Source organism: Heterocephalus glaber, unplaced genomic scaffold (genome assembly GCF_053883595.1).
Source record: "Heterocephalus glaber isolate CG9 unplaced genomic scaffold, H.glaber_assembly_v1.0 deba00001140, whole genome shotgun sequence".
Taxonomy (NCBI): Eukaryota; Metazoa; Chordata; class Mammalia; order Rodentia; family Bathyergidae; genus Heterocephalus; species Heterocephalus glaber.
In genome coordinates, this window is record NW_028258200.1 from 958,841 (window position 1) to 979,206 (window position 20,366).

General features: G+C 38.8%; 2 protein-coding genes across 11 annotated transcripts in view; one reads left to right on the forward strand and one right to left on the reverse strand.

Annotated features, from left to right (window-relative positions):
- The window catches only part of Hmg20a (high mobility group 20A), an 82,206-nt gene extending 68,320 nt beyond the window's left edge, over positions 1–13,886 (reverse strand). The window contains exons 1-2 of one of the 4 annotated variants that reach the window (XM_087210266.1): positions 13,317–13,477; positions 1–8,154 (exon numbers count right to left, since the gene is read on the reverse strand). The exon at positions 1–8,154 is cut by the window's left edge and continues 25,829 nt beyond it. Coding sequence is in view for 2 of the 4 variants with exons in the window: in XM_021250067.2 (XP_021105726.1) it covers positions 13,484–13,569 (86 nt within the window). In the remaining 2 variants the exon portion in view is untranslated. Of the gene's footprint in view, positions 8,155–13,316 lie in introns of all 4 variants that reach the window. The other 3 variants (XM_004872062.4, XM_021250067.2, XM_021250066.2) reach the window with 3 other exon arrangements.
- Positions 13,887–14,015: 129 nt separating this feature from the next.
- Peak1 (pseudopodium enriched atypical kinase 1) overlaps positions 14,016–20,366 on the forward strand; it is a 301,634-nt gene continuing 295,283 nt past the window's right edge. For 4 of the 7 annotated variants that reach the window (XM_087210267.1, XM_087210268.1, XM_021250057.2 and 1 more), the window contains exon 1: positions 14,016–14,274. The gene's annotated coding sequence lies outside the window, so the exon portion shown is untranslated. The remainder of the gene's footprint in view (positions 14,275–20,366) is intronic. The other 3 variants (XM_021250059.2, XM_021250058.2, XM_087210272.1) reach the window with 1 other exon arrangement.

The window sequence follows — 20,366 nt, forward strand, 5'->3', positions numbered from 1 at the left end:
ATTGACAACATAGAAATGACTAGTGATCTACCTTCTGAGGGAGTGGTTTGTGTATAGGGGATGTATAAAAAAATAATTGTCTTTACACATTTGCAGAGTGGGAGGTTTAAGTAAAAAAATCTAAAACAAAATTATTAAAAGTCTAAGTACAGTTTACACATTTTTTTTTTTTTTTGGTACCAGGGATCGAACTTGGGTCTTTGCGCTTGCGCAGCAGGTGGCGAAACCACTGAGCTAAATCCCTGGCCCAACAGTTTACACATTTGTATCACCTCCAGCTACATCAGGATAAACAGATTACCACAACCCAGAAGTCCCCACCTTTTCCCTCTCCCATTCACCAGCCCAGCATAAGCCTTAATTCTATACATTTATTCTGCTTGTTTCACATTTGTATCTTGCTTCTTTTGATCAGTATTATATTTGATCATCATGTGGTTACAAGGTTAACCCATTCTACCTTGATGGACAGAGAGACTATGAAGAATGCTACTGTGAATATTTCCGCCCTTTAGTGAACATACATATAGATTTCTGTATACCTAGAGCAGTGAAATCTTGAGATATCTGTAACTGCTAGACCAGTGATGGTGAACCTTTTAGAGCTTTCAATGATACAAACAGCCCACTGTGGCATGTCTGCCACTGCACTAGACCACACAGTCAAACTGATTTCCAAAAATGTTATAATCCTTTATGTACCTACCAGAAGCATTAGTTCTTATTATTGTTCCAATCACCAGTACTTAATATTGTCACTTTTTAATTTCAGCCATTTCAGTGGATATGTAGCATTACCTCAGTATGATTTAAATATCCATTTACCTGATAACAAATATGATTCTTGGGGGGTCCTGTTTTTGGTATTGGGAATTGAATGTAGGGTCTGGTGCATGCTAGGCCAAGTGCTCTATCATTAAGCTAAAGCTCTAATCCTTAAAAAAAATATATACAGCCTCCTTACATTTCCCAGACTGGCCTGCAACTTGTGATCTGCTGCCTCAGCCTCCTAAGTAGCTAGGATTACAGATAGGCCCCAATGCGTTGCATCCATCGGAAGCCTTTGGAGAGTTTTCTTTTGCGATGTGCCTATTCAGTCTGGCTATATGGTCTAGCAGTTATAAATATCTCTATCTTCACTGTTCTAACAGAAATCTGTATGTATGCTCACTAAAAGGCAAGAATATTCACAGCATGTTACCTCTTTTGGAAGTTTAATTGTCTTTTATTTCTATTAATTTTTAAGAGTTCAAGTCCTTTGTTGGGTCCAGATATTATGAATACATACTCTCATTTGTCTTTTCATCCTCATACTGTTATCTTTTGATGAACAAAAATGTCTAATTTTAATAAAGTTTGGTTTATCAGTCTTCTTTCTTGGGTCTTCATCTACTCTAAGATCATGAAGATGTTTTTCAGTTTTCCCCTAAATTTTTGTTTCATCTTTCACATTTATATCTACAATCCAACTGGAACTTATTTTTGTATACACTGTGATGTAGGGGTCAAAATTCACTCTCTTATCCCTCCACGACCTAACACATGTATTGAAAACTCCCTCCTTTTCTTGTTGTACTGTATATGTATACTACTGCTGTCATACATACATGGGACTGTTTCTGGGCTCTCAAGTCTGTTCCCTAGATCTGTCTATCCTTGTGCTAATACTACACTGTAATTATTGTAGCTTTACAATAAATTCTGTTATCTGATGAGAGTGTACCATCTTTATTCTTGGCTGTCCTGATTTTTCTGTCTTTTAATGTCCATGTGAATTTTAGGATCAATTTGTTAATCCTTCTTTCCACCATGTATATACAAATTATCTGAGATTTTGTTAGGATTCCATTTAATCTACAGATCAATTTGGGGAGAAGTGACCTTTATTAGGTCTTATTCCTCTCTGTGCTTTACAGTTTTCTGGGTAAGTCTTGTTCAAGGCTCACATTTGACTTTTATTGGGGGTTGGTACAGGTGATTGAACTCAAGGCCTTGTACATACTTGGCAAGTCTTCTACCACTGACTAGAGCCCTAACCCTTAAGCCTGACTTTGAAAATTCTACTGTAAATAGTATTGCTTTATAAATCTCATTTTCTGGTTTTTTGTTGGTCATATCTAAATATATAATTAATTTTATAGTGTCCATACATCAAGTAACCTTGCTAAATTCACTTATTAATTCTAACAATTTGTCTACAGTTTCTTTCGGATTCCTGCATTCTCAAGTAATATATTCAGGTTCACAGAAGACACTGGCCTATCTTCTCTTAAAACACTATTGTCAGGTTTTGGCACAAGGCTTTGATGATGTCACAAAACAAGTTATACTCTAGAGAAGAGCTAGAATGAGACTGGGTTTATTTCAACATTTGTAAGAATTTACTGGGAAGTCACCTAGGCCTGGTTTTCTTTATGTAAAAATTTAAAATTATGAATTCAATTTATTTAACAAATAAAAACAGTATTCAAATATTCTATTTCATGTGCCAATTTTGATGAAATGTACTTACTGATTTGTTGATTTCACCATAAATTTCAAGTTTGTCTGCATAAGACTAAACCTTCTTACCTATTTAACATGTACAGAGTCTGCAAAGAATTGTCCCCTTTGCATTACTATTAATATTTCCACGACCTCTTTTTCTCTTGATCAGTATTACTGGAGGTCTACACCTTATGAAACCTTTCAAAAAACTAACTTTCGGCTTTGTTAGTACAATATTTTCTTTTCTTTTTTTTTTTTTTGGTACTGGAGATTGAACTCTGGACCTTGTGTTTGTGAGGCAGGTGGCAGAAGCACTGAGCTAAATCCCCTGGGGCCCTCCCTTGCTTTCTTTCCTTTCTTTTCTCTTCTTTCTCTTTCTCTCTCCCTCCCCTTTTCCTCTCTCTCCATCCCCTTTTCCTCTCTCTCCCTCCTTCTCTCCCTCAGTCTCTCTTCATTTCAAAACTAGAGGCACTTTACCACTGATCTACAACCCCAGAACAACAGCTTTTTAAGACAGGGTCTTGCTAAGTTGCCCAGGATATCTTCAAACTCACAATTTTCTGCTTCTCAACATCTGAGAAAGCAGGGATCACAGGCAGATGCCACCACACCTGACTACATTTGTTTACTATTAATTATTTTCTTCTTTTATTATTTCCTTTCTTCTACTTACTTTGGTTTTAATTTGCTATTCTTTTCCTAACTTGAGTTACCTATTTAGATCACTGATTTCTGACTTTTCTAATATATGCATTTAAGGGTATACATTTCCCACTGAGAATAGATTTAACTGATTCACACATAGTTTTGGATGTGTATTCTTATTATCAATTTGTTACAAATGTGTGCACCTCCCAATTTTCTCTCTTCCAATAATAATATGTACATTAGATTTTTTTTTATCATTTCCCCTATAGTTTTGTATAGCTGCTCTAACTAATTGTTTAAAAGTACTGACTTAATGCAATACAAATTAACTTTCTTATAGTTCTGGACCCTGTGCAGCAAATAACACGAGGGTAAGATAAATTTAGAAAAATGGTTTCTTGGGCTGGGGATTTAGCTCAGTGGCACTGTGCCTGCCTTGCAAGCACAAGGTCCTAAGTTTGATCCCTGGTACCAAAAAAAAAAGTTTCTTAATGCTGCTCTTCTCTCCAGGATCTTGGCCCCTTAAATCCTTGTTACCTGGGGGTCTCTAATTTCAATTGTGGTCTCTTCATCACCATTAAGGTTAATGATTTCTTTATTTCTAGCAGAAAACCTCTGGTAACCTTGATAAGTTTTTTTTTTTTTTTTGGTATGGGGGATTGAACTCGGGTCCTTGTGCTTGCGAGGCAGGCGCCAGAACCACCGAGCTAAATCCCTGGCCCTGACAAGTTTTTTAACCTAGGTATTTAAACCTCAAGTTTCAATTTTCTTATGTAAAGTGAAAAATAACACTATCTCATAGGTTCATGTGAGGCTCTGAAGACTAAATGGGATATGTCTGTAAGATGTCTGATAACAAAACACTTAGTATTTCTATGTATCAAGTACTTTGCAATGATTTATTAATTTAACATAGATAGTATTCTCTTTTTCCAAGATCACATACCAGTAAGTGATGTAAAGATTTCACTCCAGAGTATCACTGCTTAATGACTACTCAATATTGCTCAATATCACATCTATTTTCTACTTTGCTTTTCTGTTTATTTTTCCTCTTTTCATTTCCACAAAAACATTCTTATAATAACTTCAAAGTATTTTACAAGAAGCAAGAAGTGAATGTCTATTAGCCCAGTGAGTAGTTAGGTAGTAATTTGCTCAACCACTATTACATTGTTAGATATTTACAAAGTTTCAATTTTTTAGATAGTGTAGCTGTCAGTGCTATTAACTTTTATGCCTTTAAATATTTCTCAGAATAAAGTCCTAAGTAGAATAACTGGCTCAAAAGTATGAATATTTCATACTGCTGTTACATCAGCTATAGTTTCCCAAAAAAGTTGCAGTAATTTTGACACCACCAGTAACAAAAATGAAAAGTCTCTGCCAAAAGAACAGGGATTAAAGCTATGGTAAAGGAAAGAAGGAATGAAAATGGGAGAGAGGAGAAATGAATTCGGAGATGAGAGAGGAAAAAGTACAATAGCTAGATGCTTTTTTTGTGAAGCAGGCATATTAGGTCACTTAAAAGGGAAGAGATGAAGACACCTGGGCTTATTAAAAATTCCATACTTAAATACAAACATATAAGTCAACATCATTAAGAAAAAGCATTTCCATGGTTAAGTTTTCAATGATCTGTGTATTCCATCCTCAATAATGCAATCACTGATATGGATACAATATTACTATGTGTAGGTTATGGATAGTCTATCAGGGACATCACAGTTCAACCTGACTTTCAGTATCACTTGCCATTCTAACCTATCACTAAACATTCAGTAATGTGGTATGTGAACCTTTATTACTGTTTTTTTTTTTTTTTGGTACCAGGGATCGAACTTGGATCCTTCTGCTTGCAAGGCAGGTGGCGGAACTACTGAGCTAAATCCCTGACCCCTATTACTGTTTTTTAAAGGTACACAGAAAAATGAACTTTTTAAAAGGGTATTATTAAATTATAAAATATACATAGAAATTACAAAACCATCACAGAAGTTATTGTTTTCATTTAGTTCAATTTAGCAAAATGGGCCAGGAAGCAGGAAGCTTGTTTCAGTGCCCATTCTGTCACTTACTTGGTATGTGATCTTGGGCAATGATTGCCTTTATCTATAAATTGGGACTTTATTTTACTTACTAAAGCTACAACATGACATCTTTTGCTTTATATTCCTGATATTAAATGTTCTGTAAGTATATGCTGCTTGCATAAAAATGAAGAAATCTCTCTTCTTGTTACCACATTCAATGCTTTGAATATCTAGCTTGTTGTTGTCCTGTGCTGCTTACTGACAGGATATGTCCTAAGAAATGTGTCTTTAGGTGATTCTGATGCTATATGAACATCACATTTACTTACACAAACTAGATGGTACAGCCTACTGTACCCCTAGGCTATATGGTATATATCACTGTATATGCAATCTTTAGTTGACTGAAATGTCATTATGTGGTGCATGAATATATCTTACACATATCCTGTTACAAATATCTTGTTACCAGATTACATTTGAAGATAAGTGTTTAAAAGGTTACTTTGTGGCACTCTCCAAGGTCCAAGACATTTATTTGTTCTTTCTATAGTCAGAGAAATCTCGCTGTATACAAGCAAAGGCAGTTGTTTTTCTTTTTTTTTTTTTTTGGTATCAGGGATTGAACTCGGGTCCTTGTGCTTGCAAGGCAAGCGGCGGAACCATTGAGCTAAATCCCTGGGCTGGCAGTTGTTTTTCTACCACTGCCTTCCTTCCTCTGTCCCTGTGGCTCCTAGTGTAATATGGGGGCAGTATATACCTGATTACCAGGGAGAAATAGAGAAAGCCTTGAAGGAAGCTACCAAGATCCTCTTCTCTATGTACTGGAGTCTCCCCAGTATGTGTGTGTCAGTGGGCAACAAGAGTATGTGTGTGTGTGTGTGTGTGTGTGTGGGGTGGACAAAACTCCCATAATATCTTGGTTAACTGCTCCACTATGTGTATAGTAGGTCAGTGCCTGCTTGTCCAAGTTCTATTTCTTTTCCAGTTCCCATTCTCCTAGTAATTTTTTTCCTTCCTCCAGGCTGTACCAATCTCCCCCCAGTAAATTTCAGTAGTAACAAGTAATACTGAAGGATTACAAACTATGAGAATAATCACTGGTTTGACAAAATTTGCATTGAAATCCTTTCTCTATCACTTGCTGGCTAAGTGACTTTCACCAAGCGACCTAATTTCTCTTAAGCCTCAATTTTCTCATACGCAAAATGCCCAATTATTATAATTAAAATAACATATGAAAGTATCTAGCATAATACTAAATGTTAATTAAATAGAAATTGGAATTATGAGAGGATTGAAATTAGAGGATGGTTTGATTTCTAGGATCCTTGGAAACCCATGTCCTTTAAGAAGTCATTTCAGATGGGAAAACAAAGGCTCTGAAATCTTTCATGTTTAAGAGATGCCAGTTTCTAGATATGGAAACATACTAAAAGCACGAACTATAGTGATGTACACCTATAATTCTAGCACTCAGGGAGGCTGAGATAGGAGGACAAGTTCAAGCCTAGTCTGGAAATTTAGCAACTAACAAGATCCTGTCTCAAAAAGAAAACAAAACAAAAGAAAAAAGCAGGAACCAAAAGTGAGAATAATTTTATACCTATTTAATTAGCCAAAACACTTTGCTGTTAAGTGTTGTGAAAACATATTCATAAACACTGCTAGTGGCATCAAAATTAAAACCTGTTAGAAAAATATAGCAATTGTACTGAGAACTGTAACATCACCATATTCTTAAAATTGATAATCTTACTCAAAACTAATAATTCTACTCATAAGACTTTATTCTAAGAAAATAATTCAAATTTAAAAATTGCTAGTTTAAAAAAGAAAAAATTGCTAGTTTTATTTAATAGCGCCTGGCACATAAAGGCACTTAAAGTATTTCTGCAAATGAATACCTAATCTGTACTGAGTTTTCCAAATTGCCACCCCTTGTTTCTCCCCATTAAGATTTATCTGTTTCAACTGTTTGGGGAGTTTTAGAATCAAATTCTAATATCTTTATCTAGTCTGTTCTCTCATCCTCTCTAGTAACTTCATGTTAATTATGGTCAGACTTCTTATCTTCTAATACTTTCATTCTCTGAACTCATTTGACCTTCACATAGAAACTGAATGGCCTTATGTATCACAGCCTTGACCTAATCGGGAAGAAACTGGAGACTTCTCTCAAGAGCCTAAAATGTCTTTCTCCCTTGCAGTCTAACTGCACCTTGCTGCCTGCTTCACCAAGGCAAAGGAAAGATCTGGCAAGCGCAAGGTCCTGAGTTCAATCCCCAGTACCGCAAAAAAAAAAAGCCAAAAAACAAAGGATAGCTTGTGGCTATCCTCACATCCATCCTCACCTGATCTTTAGCATACCTCTAGCCCTACACTTAGCCATTTGTTTCCCTCTAGGAGCCAAAGAACAATCTCTTTCTTGCTTTCACATCTCTTGATTCTCTGTTCTAGCCCCACTGAAAATTCTTTTTTCAAGACTAAGTCTCTTGGTTTAGAAAATGTTAGTGTACAGTTCAGTGGTTTTTAGTATTTTAATCTACAAGGTTGTACAACTACCACCACTATGTAATTCTAGAACTTTTTTTTTTGGTACCGGGGATCGCTTGCGCAGCAGGCGGTGAAACCACTGAGCTAAATCCCCCCAGCCTATTCTAGAACATTTTCATCACATCCAAAAGAAATCCCATATCCACTAGAAGTCACTTCCTATACCCATCCACTTATGTACATTCTATTTTTAGGCTTATTCTTGGCATCTCAGATAAATGGAAACATTTACTATGAGGTACGATTGAAAAATATAGTTCATGTTTAAAGAAAAATTTATTACAGTAAAAGACACATTGACATTAATCCTCCTCAAAATACTCCTCTTTACTTTGGATACACTTATTCCACAGTTCTTGCCACTTTCTGAAGCAGTTCTGGAAGTTCCTTTTCTTGTCTTTGATTGCACTCTCGTGATTGCCTTCATGTCCTGAAATGACGCAAAACAAGACCTTTCACAGTCATTTTGCCTCTGGGGAAAAGTCAGAAGTGACAAGATGCCAGATCCAGTGAATCAGGTGGATGAGTGCATATCATAATGTTCTGTCTCCCTTTGTGTTGGAGAGCAGCATTCACCATACTTTTGACCATACCTCATAAAGACACTCACAAAAAGAACTTTCAGAACAACTTCAGAAAGTGGCAAGAATGATGGGATAAATGTGTTTGAAGTGAGGGGAAATATTGTGAGGGGGGTTAATGGCAATATGTCTTTGTAATAAATTTTTAAATTTAATCATTCACTGTATATTTCGATCACACCTCATATGTGTCCTATTGTTTCTGGTTTCTTTAATTTTAGTGTAATTGTTTCAGTGTTCATCCATGTTACAGCATGTTTATTCCTGTTGATTGCTGAATAATATTCTCTTGAGTAGCTATATTACATTTTTCTTATTCATTCATCAACTGATAGACATTTGAGTTCTATTATTTGGCCATTACAAATAATGCTGCTGCAAACATTTGCATACAAGTTTACATTGTAATCATGTTCAATTCTCTTGGATATACATGTAGGAGTGCAAATACACTTGTACAAGTATACAAATACTTGGTATCAAAATCTATTTGGTTTCTGACTTTAGGCAGCAGAGGATATCTCTCACAATGCAAAAACTCTGTACCGAACTCCCCATCTCAACCCTACTGAAACATCTGCAATCTACACACGTTAGTTATAATTTATTTCTTTCCAATTAAATTGAGGGGCATGTATCAGTTTTCACAGTAAAATCATGTAATAGGTGCTTAATATAGGTATATCAACATACTAACACTTTATAATCCTCAAAAATGAGAGAATGACAACTTATGTACTCTTTCATTCTTCAGTCATTTGAATGTCCTTCATATGCTGGCTACTGTGCTTGAGGTTGAGTGAACTAGAGGATAAAAGTTACTTATTAGATTCATCATGGCCCAGGTACCAGTTCGACTCCACACATATTTGCTGAATGTCTACAATATGAACAGAATTGTTTCAGGTATGACAGCAGACCTAGAGAAGAATAGGATATAGTCTGCAGCCTTTTATGGGAGAACAAAAACCCTGCATGTAACAAAAATAACAGGAACACTGACTATTAAATGCAGTAAGAGTGATACAAAATGCCCTGAGGAATCAATGGACAGAACATACATGGTTTGGGAGAATGAAAAGAAGACAGACATCAGAAAATATTTCTTGAAGATAATACTGGAGAAAGGCAGCATTTGATAGATGGGAATTTCTAGGAATAAAAAAGTATTTCAGGCAGAAGATAACATGAACAAAACTAGAGAGGTGCGGTGCAGTTATATCATTTTCCAGAGATCATTCAGTTTGGTATGTATGGATGGGTAATGAAAGATATGGTCAGCATGAAGGTTCTTGAGTAGGGTCATGGAGGACAGGGGCTTAGTACTTAAATAGATTTAAGAAAATAAGTTAAAAGTTTTCCTCTAATAATTCAAATCATCTGGTGATTTCTTATTTTTTTTTCTTAAAACTTTTATGTATATTTTCTAAAATAATCATGGAAATTAGTGATTTTTCCTTTCCAAAAGGAACAAAAAATAAAAATCCTAATGACTTAATGAGCATGCTGATGTGGGTAAAAGGCAGAATCTCAATAGCCAATCACTATGTATCATGCTTTGGGAATATGTAAGACTTAAAACGGACAAGTGGGCAAATCCCAATAACCAGAATAACTAAAGCAAGATGAGAGGTAAAATGAGAGCATTAAGCCCCCAGAACCAGGATTGTGCTAGTGATTTACGTCTAATATCCTTGTTCCACCAAACCATTCCATTTAGATTTAGGGCAACTGAGGCTCAGAGTTACCAAACTAGTAAAATGTACAGGCCAGTTTGAGTATAGGCCTGTCCGGTCACCTGTTTAGTCCACTACTATTCACTCTTACTTGTTCATACAGTGTAAAGGAAGCCAGAATGACAGTATCATGATGCATGTGTCAATGAAAGGGACCAAATCTTTAACACAGAGGCTTATATCGTCTGAAGGAAAATTAGACTGAAACATTCATGTGTTTAGAATAGGTTAGAGATCAAGACCAAGAGATGAAATCAGGGCTGCACGTTGATCTGGTTTGAACAATGATTATAACGTAGATCCTATTTAGGAATGCCAGGGGAACAAAATTCCAGTTTTGATTTTTTTTTTCCAGTTTTGATTTATAAACTGGGAAGTAAACACCAAGAAAGCACAGATATTTCCCTGTATTTATGTATCTGAAGTCCCTAGAAAGTGACTGTTACATAACAGGAACTCAATTTTTGTGGAAATTATGAAAAGACGTAAGGGGAATTCTTATTTGAGTACATTGTGTTGTTGTTGTTGTTTTTTGAGACAGGGTTTCACTATGTAGTTCAGGCTGGCCTTGAACTTACTATGGAGCCCAGGCTGGCCTGGAACTCTTGGCACTCTTCCTGCCTCAGTCTCATGAGTGCTGGGATTAAAGGCAGTGCTGGGATTGCAGGCATGCATCACTATGCCCAGCTATGGAATATTGTTGACAGTAGTCAAATAAAAACAGTAGAGAACTAAGTTTTAAAAAATTTAAATTGTTAGGATACTCAACTCCATGGCAAAAATAAACCACTACCACTATCAAAACAAGAAGCAAAAAAAGCAGTAAGTTGTAAATTATAAGGATGATTTTACAAAATAAGGTAGAGAAAAGAATGAAAGTGAACAATGCATAGCACCTCTGTGGGTAATCAATCGAATTTCAATGAGACAGTATCCACAATTTTGACCTATTGTTCTAATAATTCAAGCTATGAGCAGGGCATTCGAAGAAAAGAAAATGGTTACCTAACCAATTACTCTAAAAATAGGTAATTTATTACAGATGGAAGTAATGGAATGAAAATCTCAAATCATTAACTCAAAGAAGTAACAGTGTAATGGCAAAAGTTTTGTTTTTCTAATTGTGACACTATGTTCCTATTAGAACATGAACAAGAAAAATGCAACAAAAGGGCCTTAAGAGAAAAAAAACCAACTCAAAAATCCTTCCGAAGACAGCAAGCCTCCTCACAGAAACACTAAAAAGAATAAACAGTATCCACAGACTTATTCTTCAGAAGCTTCCACAATATTTCTTCTTTGATGGAACTAATGAATAACTGTCACCCATCACAAAACGTCTTCTTCCAGATATGCATTTTATATATTGCTTTCTTCTCAACAGACAGTTCTTCAAGCTGCTCAAGCCTTTCAGCTGCAGCAATTTTTACTTCTATTATACTGCATTTCTTCATGGAATATCATGAGGACCAATTTAATAAATTCTTTGCTCTCCAAAAGGCAATACTATTGCATCTCAATCAATATTTTAATATCATTTTCTCTATTTTTTAGTTCTACAATCATTCCATACTTCAACAATTCCTAAACTACAATTTAATTTGTCAGAATATCAACATCATATTTTATTCCATATTACATTAATATAGTGAACACTTTCTAGTCATTAATACACATGTAGGGCAGTCCACATGCCCCTAACCCACTGCTGGAGATAACAGACATTATTTTGCCTTGTCTTTTCAGTCAACTGCTGGTGCAATTTTGTGGTCTTTTTAAAAATAACTGCTTTTAGGGTCTCAGGCTGATTATCCTCTTGTTGTACGGGGGATGGAATCCAGGGTCTCATATATTACTAGTCAAATGCTCTATCACTGAGATACATCTTCACCCCATCAGAATTATTTCTAAAAATAAAGGCTATAGAAGGTTAAAATATTTTTATTTTCATAGTTTGAAACATTTTCTAATAAACTCTGAACCAAATAGCTTTTTAAAAGAACTAGAATTAAAATTGCAAAGTCTGAGGCTAGAATTAAGTAAGAATCTCAAGGAAAAAAATACACAGTCTTATTATTTCAAGAATTTTTGAAACACATTGCAGTTCTAGGTTCACATGACAGATATCCTGAAACTGTTGAGTTCAGAAAGCTTCAAAAAGACTAATTCTTCAGTACATATCCATACAAGTATTGCGTTACTTGACCAATGACAAGGAATCAAAATTACTGAGCATTTATTACCAACTCACATACCGTTTCTTATAAAAGAGAATACTGGAAGTAATTCTCTTAATCGTCTTTTGTCCTTTGTGAGCCATTTTGCCCCTACTTGAAATATGAGCTGAGCTCATGAGCCTTGTGCCATGCATTAAAACCACAGCTAATAAATAGCATCTTTAAAAATCATTGCCAAATTTAACTTAATTACAAAGGGAGAAGATGTACTAAAATACAATTTTCACAAACACTACCTGTCAGCTCCACAAAAGAATTTTTAAGGATGAGGAAGTTGTTCTCAGGGCAAACCTGTAGTCTCGAATCCAAAGGCCTAAGAATGTAGGATATCAATTACATCAGTTAAGGCAACACAAAATCTGAGTACTTCGTACACTTGCTCTCTGAGAAGAAAATGCCCCGTAATTTATGTGAACTATCAGTCCTGTAGGCAAAAGGCCATGTCCTTTATCAACACAGCAGCTAGAGTTCTTGCCATGTTAAGGCAGAGAACACTACCCACTACATCAAGGTAGACTTGGATAAAAGAGCAAGGGGAGGCAATTCGTGAGTCATACAAAAAGGTATGCTCTTTTGTAGTGAATTTCAACAAGGAATTCTTCTTTCTTTGAAGGAAGCATTAGGAAAATTTTGTTGGGGAAGAAATTTTCCATCTCACACGTGGAAGCCAAACACACATCTCAGTCTGCAGGTTGATCACAGCTTGGTGGAACAACTTCACTTCTAACACGAAACCATTCCCAAGCTAGGCGATGCCTTCTACGGCGAGGGAACCCAGCACCACCTTTTCAGGCCCTCCCCAGCACGGGAAGTGGGCTGGACACCCCCAAACCACTAACCTGCCCCACAGGAAGTGAGTTCTGTTCCCCCTCCTCCAGGAGTCATCCTCCCCTCCCCCAACCGGAAGTGAGGCGCCCCCATTCAGTCGGCCTCTATCAGAGACAAACCAGTAACAACAGCAAAAGAGGGGTGATCTTCATTCAGAGGGCGAAGGACACCTCGATGGTGCCCCCCCCCAAGCCCGCACAGTCTACTGACCTGCAGACAACAGGGCCACCCGAGGCCGGGACCTAATGCGAGGCCCTGGACAGAGCACAGTCCCCTCAGCCCCTCTCAGTCGCCGCCAGTCGTCGCACTCAACATCTCACAGCGCCTGAGGAATCCCTCCGCAGCACTTTATTCTGACATCCTTTCTTTTTCCTTACCCAAATAGCTTAGCAACTCCAGACGGGTAACTTCTCTTATCTCCGTAACACTTAAAGTGGCTCCGGTGAGGAGAAAAGTGAAACATTATTCCCAATACTTTCAGAAAAATGAAGGGATTATTTTGTCCCGGTACGGCGGAGTACTACGTGATGACGGACATTCGCGGAGCCTCCTAGGAGATGTAGTTTTCTGTTCTATAGCTAAGGCCTGCAGAATAGGATTTAACTTGATAAATACTAAATACTCTACTGGAGTCTTTGAAAGCACCTATTCTATACTCGGCTGCCATAAGGAGACCCGATATTCAAATGGGCCACAACTTCTTTTCCTTTGGTGTTTAATATAACCAAATTTTCCCCTCACGAGGGCCTAAGGTCTTGATCGCCCTGCCCCTCCTCTTTGGGCCCGCCTCCCAGCCAATCAGGCGCCCTGTAGGTCTCTTCTTCCGCCTGTTGGAATGCGGGAAGGCGTGGTCTCACAGCGAGTCCGCCCCCGAAGCTGAGGGGAGCGCTGGGAGAGGGCGGTGCGAGCGCGTGCTCGCGCCTCAAGAGGCGGGCGAGGGCGCGCGGAGGGGTGGTGCGCGGGGTGGGCAGAGCGCGCAGGCTGGTGGGCCAGGCGGGCGACGGACAGGCGGCGGGCGGGAGCGCGCAGCGGACGAGGCGGCGGCGAGAGTTACAGTACTTACTTGTTGTTAGTCAGTGTCAGTCGCTCCGCGGCGCGGCCACGACCAGCAGGAAGAACGCGGACGCGCGGCAATGGTGGTCCCCGCGGCGGCGAGCGCGCCCCTCAGGTAACGGAGGCCGCCCCTCGCGTGCCTTCGCCTGCCTCCTCGCGTCCCCCCGGGTCCCTCCCGCCCGGCTCCGGCGCGCGGCGCCCCCCACAGGAGGCAAAGTTGGGACCCGCGGCGGGGACGCCCAGGCGCGACTGGGCGGTGCGGGGAGCGTGAGTCCTGGAGCGGGCGTGGGAGGCTGGGGCAGGAGGGCTTCTCGTTGCTGCCGGGGCTACTCGGTCTCCCCGTTCCCGAGCACGGGGTATCCGCGCAGTCCCGCTGGCGGCGTCGGGACGGAGCCCCCACTGTGCAGGCTGGCTGTGTGCTGGCTGGGTGCTTGGGATTAAGTAGTGCGGTTCTGTTTCCTCCCCTTGCCCTTCCACGCATCCGTCCTTGCAACTTTTCTTCTTGGGAGAGGAGCGCGTCCACCCCGCTTCCCCGCCGTCTGCGTCCTTCGTCGGGAAGCCTAATTTCTTTTCCTCCTCCGGCTCCTCAAAAGACTGCTGACAGCGACAGGAAAGACGAGCTCCCCCATCCCATGCTACTCTTGCAATCCGTTGTTTTTCTAAGATCCAAGTTTAGGAATCAGAGCTGTGGAATGGAGTTATTGGAAGGCTGGCGTTGATGGTGATGAGTTAGAGGAAAACTATGATTTCATCCTTATTGGCCTTACTATAGAAAACCGAATACGTTTTTCTTGTGCCTCTGTTGAATGTGGAGAGATTATACATTGAATTAAACACTTAGAGACTTCTATAAAAGACTTTTTAGGTCATTGGATAGTTGATACGTGAGCAGCTTTTCACCTGAATTGAAATTGCTTTGAGGATTCTGTTTTGGGGCCTACCTGCTGGTTTTTTTTGTTTTTGTTTTTTTTGTTTTTGTTTTTAAATCCCAGCCACAGCGTCTTTTTTCCCTAATAAATGAAGTGTTGTAGTAATGTGTGTAGTCTGAGAGCCCACATCGCTCCCTGCAGTGGGAAAATGAAAAAAAAAAAAAAAGAATTATCCACAGGGGTAAAACTTTACGTGCACAATCTTGAATTCTCACTTAATGATGGCTCCTTCTGTAATCTCAGAGCGTTTCTGGATGGCTCAATTCACTGACTATCCTAATTACTTCCCGAAACGCCTGGCCCTTCTCTTTGGTGGCTCATTTAGTAAACTATAATGGCAGGTGCGGTACATTTTCTTAGCTTCGAAGATGGGAGCGCATAGCCTCAGTGTAGAGATTAAATTAACATAAGGAAGCAGAATTCATACCACTGCTACTGAGTTATGGCTAATGACCAACTCACAAACTATGTGAAAAAAAAGACATCCCTTTCACAGAGGGGAAGAGGAAAATAATTGTATCGTGTCTTTAGGGACTAACATGACTATATTATGTGGGGGAAAATGTCAGAATTTTCTTGAAAGTTTTTTCATGTGTGGCCTCCCTTTCCCCCTTGTTTAAGGGCTGACATTGATGTTTGACTGGATTCCAGAGTTGGAAGAAAAGTGTTTTGGTGAAAGGAAAAGATAAGATTGCTTTGAACTGTTGAGATACTGTGACAATTCATTTTGCTCAGTGGTAGTGCAGAGAAACTTCTGTAATAATGTTCTTACCCCATTAACATTCTGTCAGAATTCATTTTTAAATGTCTGTCTTGAGGCCCATAAAGAAATAATGCCACTTCATAACTGTTTCCTGACAATCACATTAAAAAATGTGTTCCTGAAATGCATAATATGTGTACTCATATAAACATTTATCTTTGTACATTTATGGTAATGTAAATATTTAAGGCTGTGAGCTTAAAAACTTTTATTTGCTTATTTGTATACATGCTTTTTGACATCTAGCAGTACCAGCCATATTTGCCAAATAAGCATCAGCCATAAACTCATATTTTGGCATATTTCATACAATAACTCTTCTAAATTGCTCCATGGTGAAGCATCATGAGATTAACATTGGCTTCACGAGAGAGATTTGTTGTTTTTAACAGCAGTGATGTGCTGTTTAAATGGAACAGGTGCTGGGCTGTAGCTGCTTGTGTTAAAATCTGCCAAATTATACTCTCTCTTTCTCTTTTTTTGTTGTTATTGTTGTTGAATGTGTTGTTTAAACAATTTAGGAACCAAATCATGGCCCCGGCATGCCAGCCATGAGTTCAAGGCTTTACATCACTGTGGCAAATCCCTATTCTCACTGTGTCAGGTGTGTCTGTGTGTGTGTGTGATGAGCTTTATTTTCTAATTTGTTGATCTCTTTATTATGATTCCTATTCTCCACCCTACCCACCTAGTCCTTTTATTCCTAGAGTTCCTGGTAAAGTTTAGGTTCTTTCCTTCTAAGTTTTCAGCTAGGACTAGGTAGTTCACATTTGTCCAAGAAATGTTTGTGTGCCTTTTAAATGCTAGGTGTGGTGGTGGGACCAAGAATGTGCAAAATGATAGTTCTTTTTTCAAGGATAGCTTGAGGAGATAGCTGATAACCACCAATTACAGTATGGTGTGATTTATGACAGGTGTGTGCACAGGTTCCTAGGAATGGAAGCACAGAGGAGAGATAGTTGACTCAGACTTGGGTTCTTGGCACTGAGGCTGTTCTAGACTCTTACAGGGTTACCTGAGCTTCTCTTGAATAATAAATGAGTTAATTAGGTTCAGACAGAGAGAAAGGACATATTATACTAGTGCTGTCATATTGAAATGCCACAAATGTAAGTCTCCTTGTAATTTAAATGTTTTTAGTAAACCATATTTTTTAAAGTAATGAATGAAATTTTTATATATAGTTTTACCCAATATATGTAAAATATTACAATTTCTTCATGCAGGTAGTATGACACTGCAATACTGAGACACTTGACATTCGTTTTTTCATACTGCATCTTCAGAATCATAGCACATTTCTGTTTGGAATAACTCCATTCACATTCTATAGTCACACGTGGACACACAGCTTTAGAATAACGGCAAATGAAGTAATAAATCACAGATTGTGAACCAAGTTTAGGAGTTTTTGGTTCATTCTGAATGCTTTAGTGGAAAAGAGGGTCATGCTTTGATTTCAGACTTATTTGCAGGTAAGTGAATGCTAAATTAGGAGCAAAGCTAGAAGCGAGACCACTTAGGAAGCTATTGGTGAGAAATGATGAGGGATATAGAGGAGGGAAATGGTTGTATGAGAGATTTAGGAAGTATTAAGATAGAATAATCAAATTACAGAATTGAGAAGGATTGGAGATTTAGGATGATTCTTATTTTACTTCTCTTGAGACAGGGTCTTGCTATGTAGCCCAGGCTGTCCTTGAACTTGCTGTGTAGCCCAGGCTGGCCTCGAACTTATGGCGATCTTCCTGCCTCATCCTCCTGAATGCTGGGATTACAGATGTGCACCACCATGCCCAGCTGATTCCTGTATTTGTGTTGTGAGCTGCTAAGGAGAAGGGGCCCACAGCTGGGGAAAAGCTAACCATCTGTGCCAGACAGACCAAAAAGGAAAAAGGAAACTCTGAAGGATTTGTTAGGGGAGCTGAGGAAGTAGGGAATATTTCAAGGACTAGGAGTGGTCAACAATGTATCCAGCCTTGAAAAGGACAAGTACTATAAGGACTGAATAATGCCTCTGGGATGTGGTAATTAAGATGTCTTAACTGCAATTTCAGCTAGAGAAGTTAGCTACATTGTAATGTGTTGGGGTTGAAAAGTGAATTGTAGCTAAATTGTGTCTAGAAGGGTAGCTAATTGAGAGTAATACAGTGTTTTTAACAAAGAGCTCTGAAAGAGAATGTATAGAAAGGGAAAGATGCTAGATATTTAGAGAACTTTGACTTTTTTTAATTAAAAGGGTGTTGGGCCTGCTTATGGGACTAGAAATAACCAATAGAGAGGAGAAATTGAAGAGAGAGAGGGAGGGAGGGAGGGAGAGAGAGGGAAAGAGAGATTTGGAGGCAGGAGGAGGGGAGGGTTGCATGGCCTAGATAAAGAAATTGGCCTTGATCGGGAGGTGGTGTCAGCAGTGATTGGAAAAGAAGGAAGTAAAGATGGATGGCAGTGTAAATAAGTTTGAAACTGACAAGGGTCTGAAAGAGAAGTTGACATGTGTTCTTCATTTTTGATCACTGAACAGTGAAGGTAAGGTGGCAGAATGGAGGTTCCTAAAAAAGAGTATGTGAGTTTATAATACAGTAGTTTACTAGGGTGTTTGGGGAGAAGCAGACTGATACATGACTAGGAAACTGACAAAGTATTGAGGAACTGCTTGAGGTTGTAGACTTTGGATTTGTAATGGTTACTAATTTGTATGTTTTTCTCCAACAGTGATTAGTCTCAATATAGCCAATGAAGTTATTTAATATTCACAAGTATTACTACATTACTGTTACCCTCCTGGTTTTTAACATGAACAGCTGATGTTCAAGCCTTGGTTCAACTTTGGAGCCCAGGTTGTTATCCACTGCTTTGCCTATTCTGTTTGGTAGAGACACTCAATGGACAGTTGGTTGAGGAAATTAATGACACTGAAGATTGGGATTATAATGAAGAACTATGAATTCTAGGCCGGATCAAGAACAGAAAACCTGGATCTGGTTGGGAGGAAATGGGGGTGTGAAAGGTCAGTGTGAAGCAGAAAGACACCAAGATATTTAATTTAGGATTTTAGAGGTTTGTTAATACAACAAATGTTGAGCATCAAGTATGTGCTAGGTGTTGTAGATGCAGAGGTTATAGTAGTGAACTAAACAGACAAAAATGTGTTATTGTAGTATATTAGGAAGTGATAGTGCTGTAGAGAAAAGTAAAGCAAGAATGCCAAGGAGTGTGTGCATTTTGAAAAGCAGTGTCTGGGAAGGATTTGGTGAGAGCAAATACTTGAAGGAGGGTAAGGGGTGTACTAAATGGAAGGCACATTTCACACAGGTCCTGAAGCAGAAGGGTGCGTGCTGCATCCCCATAATTCTAGGAGCCCAGGGTGCTCGAACTGGAGTGAACTGAAGTGTAGAGCAAGGTAAGGTCAGGGAGATAATGGGTCCAGATCCCAGAGCCTGTAGGCCATTGTGAGAAGGGAACCATGACAGAGTTTTGGGCAGAGTAGTGACATGCATGGATCTGTGCTTTTGGCTATAGTACTGAAAGTAGTCTAAGGAGGTAAAGAGTAGAAGCAAGAAGATGAAGTAAGATGCTGTCTTTAAAAACCTAGTTGAGAGGTTGTGTCTCGGACTAGCAAATTGGTGAGAGGTGACTGGATCTGGATATATTTTTAACTTGTATTTTGAAATTGTTTTAGATTGACAGGAGAGTTGGACAGGTCTTACATAGAGTTCCTTTACATCAGTGTTTCTCAGCCTCAGTGCTATTGACATTTTGGTCTGGCTAATCCTTTGTTGTGGAGGTTGTCCTGTGTATTATAGGAATTAAGCAGCATTCAGGCTTCTATCCACTAGATACCAGTACCATGTCCCCAGCTGTGACAATCAGAAATATTTCCAGATTTTTGGAACAGAATTGCTCCTGATACAAACTACTGTCATATACCTTTCACCCAGCTTCTTCTTTTGTTACCATCTTACAAATAAAGTGCATTTATCAAGCTAAGAAATTAACCTTGGTATGATGCTTCATTATTTTGCTTGTCATGTCTCCTTCATCTCTTTTAATGTGTGAGTTTCTTGGTCTTCTCTTGTATTTTGGTCAGGTATTTTGTAGTTGTTCAGTTAGGTTTATCTGATGCTCTTTCATGAGTAGATTGGGATTGTGTAATTCTGAAGAGTGCCATAGAGTTGAAGTACCCTTCTCACATCATACAGGAGGCACATGATAGCAAATAACTGGTGATCATTTTGCTTAAAGTGGTTTCTGCTAGGTTTCTCCACTGTAAAGTTACTGTATTCTATACCCTGGTTGCGAGAAGCAAGATACTAAGTCCAGCCTACACTCAAGGGGAAGGTAATTAAACTCCATTTCCTGGAGGGAGGAGGAACAAAGAATTCATGGATATATATTAAAACTAACACAGTAGTTGGTAAATATTTTGGGAGAGAAACTTTGAGACTTTGCCAGCATCCTGTTTCTGACCAGTAATTTTAGCATTCATCAGTAGATCTTGTTTGCAGTAATTATTGT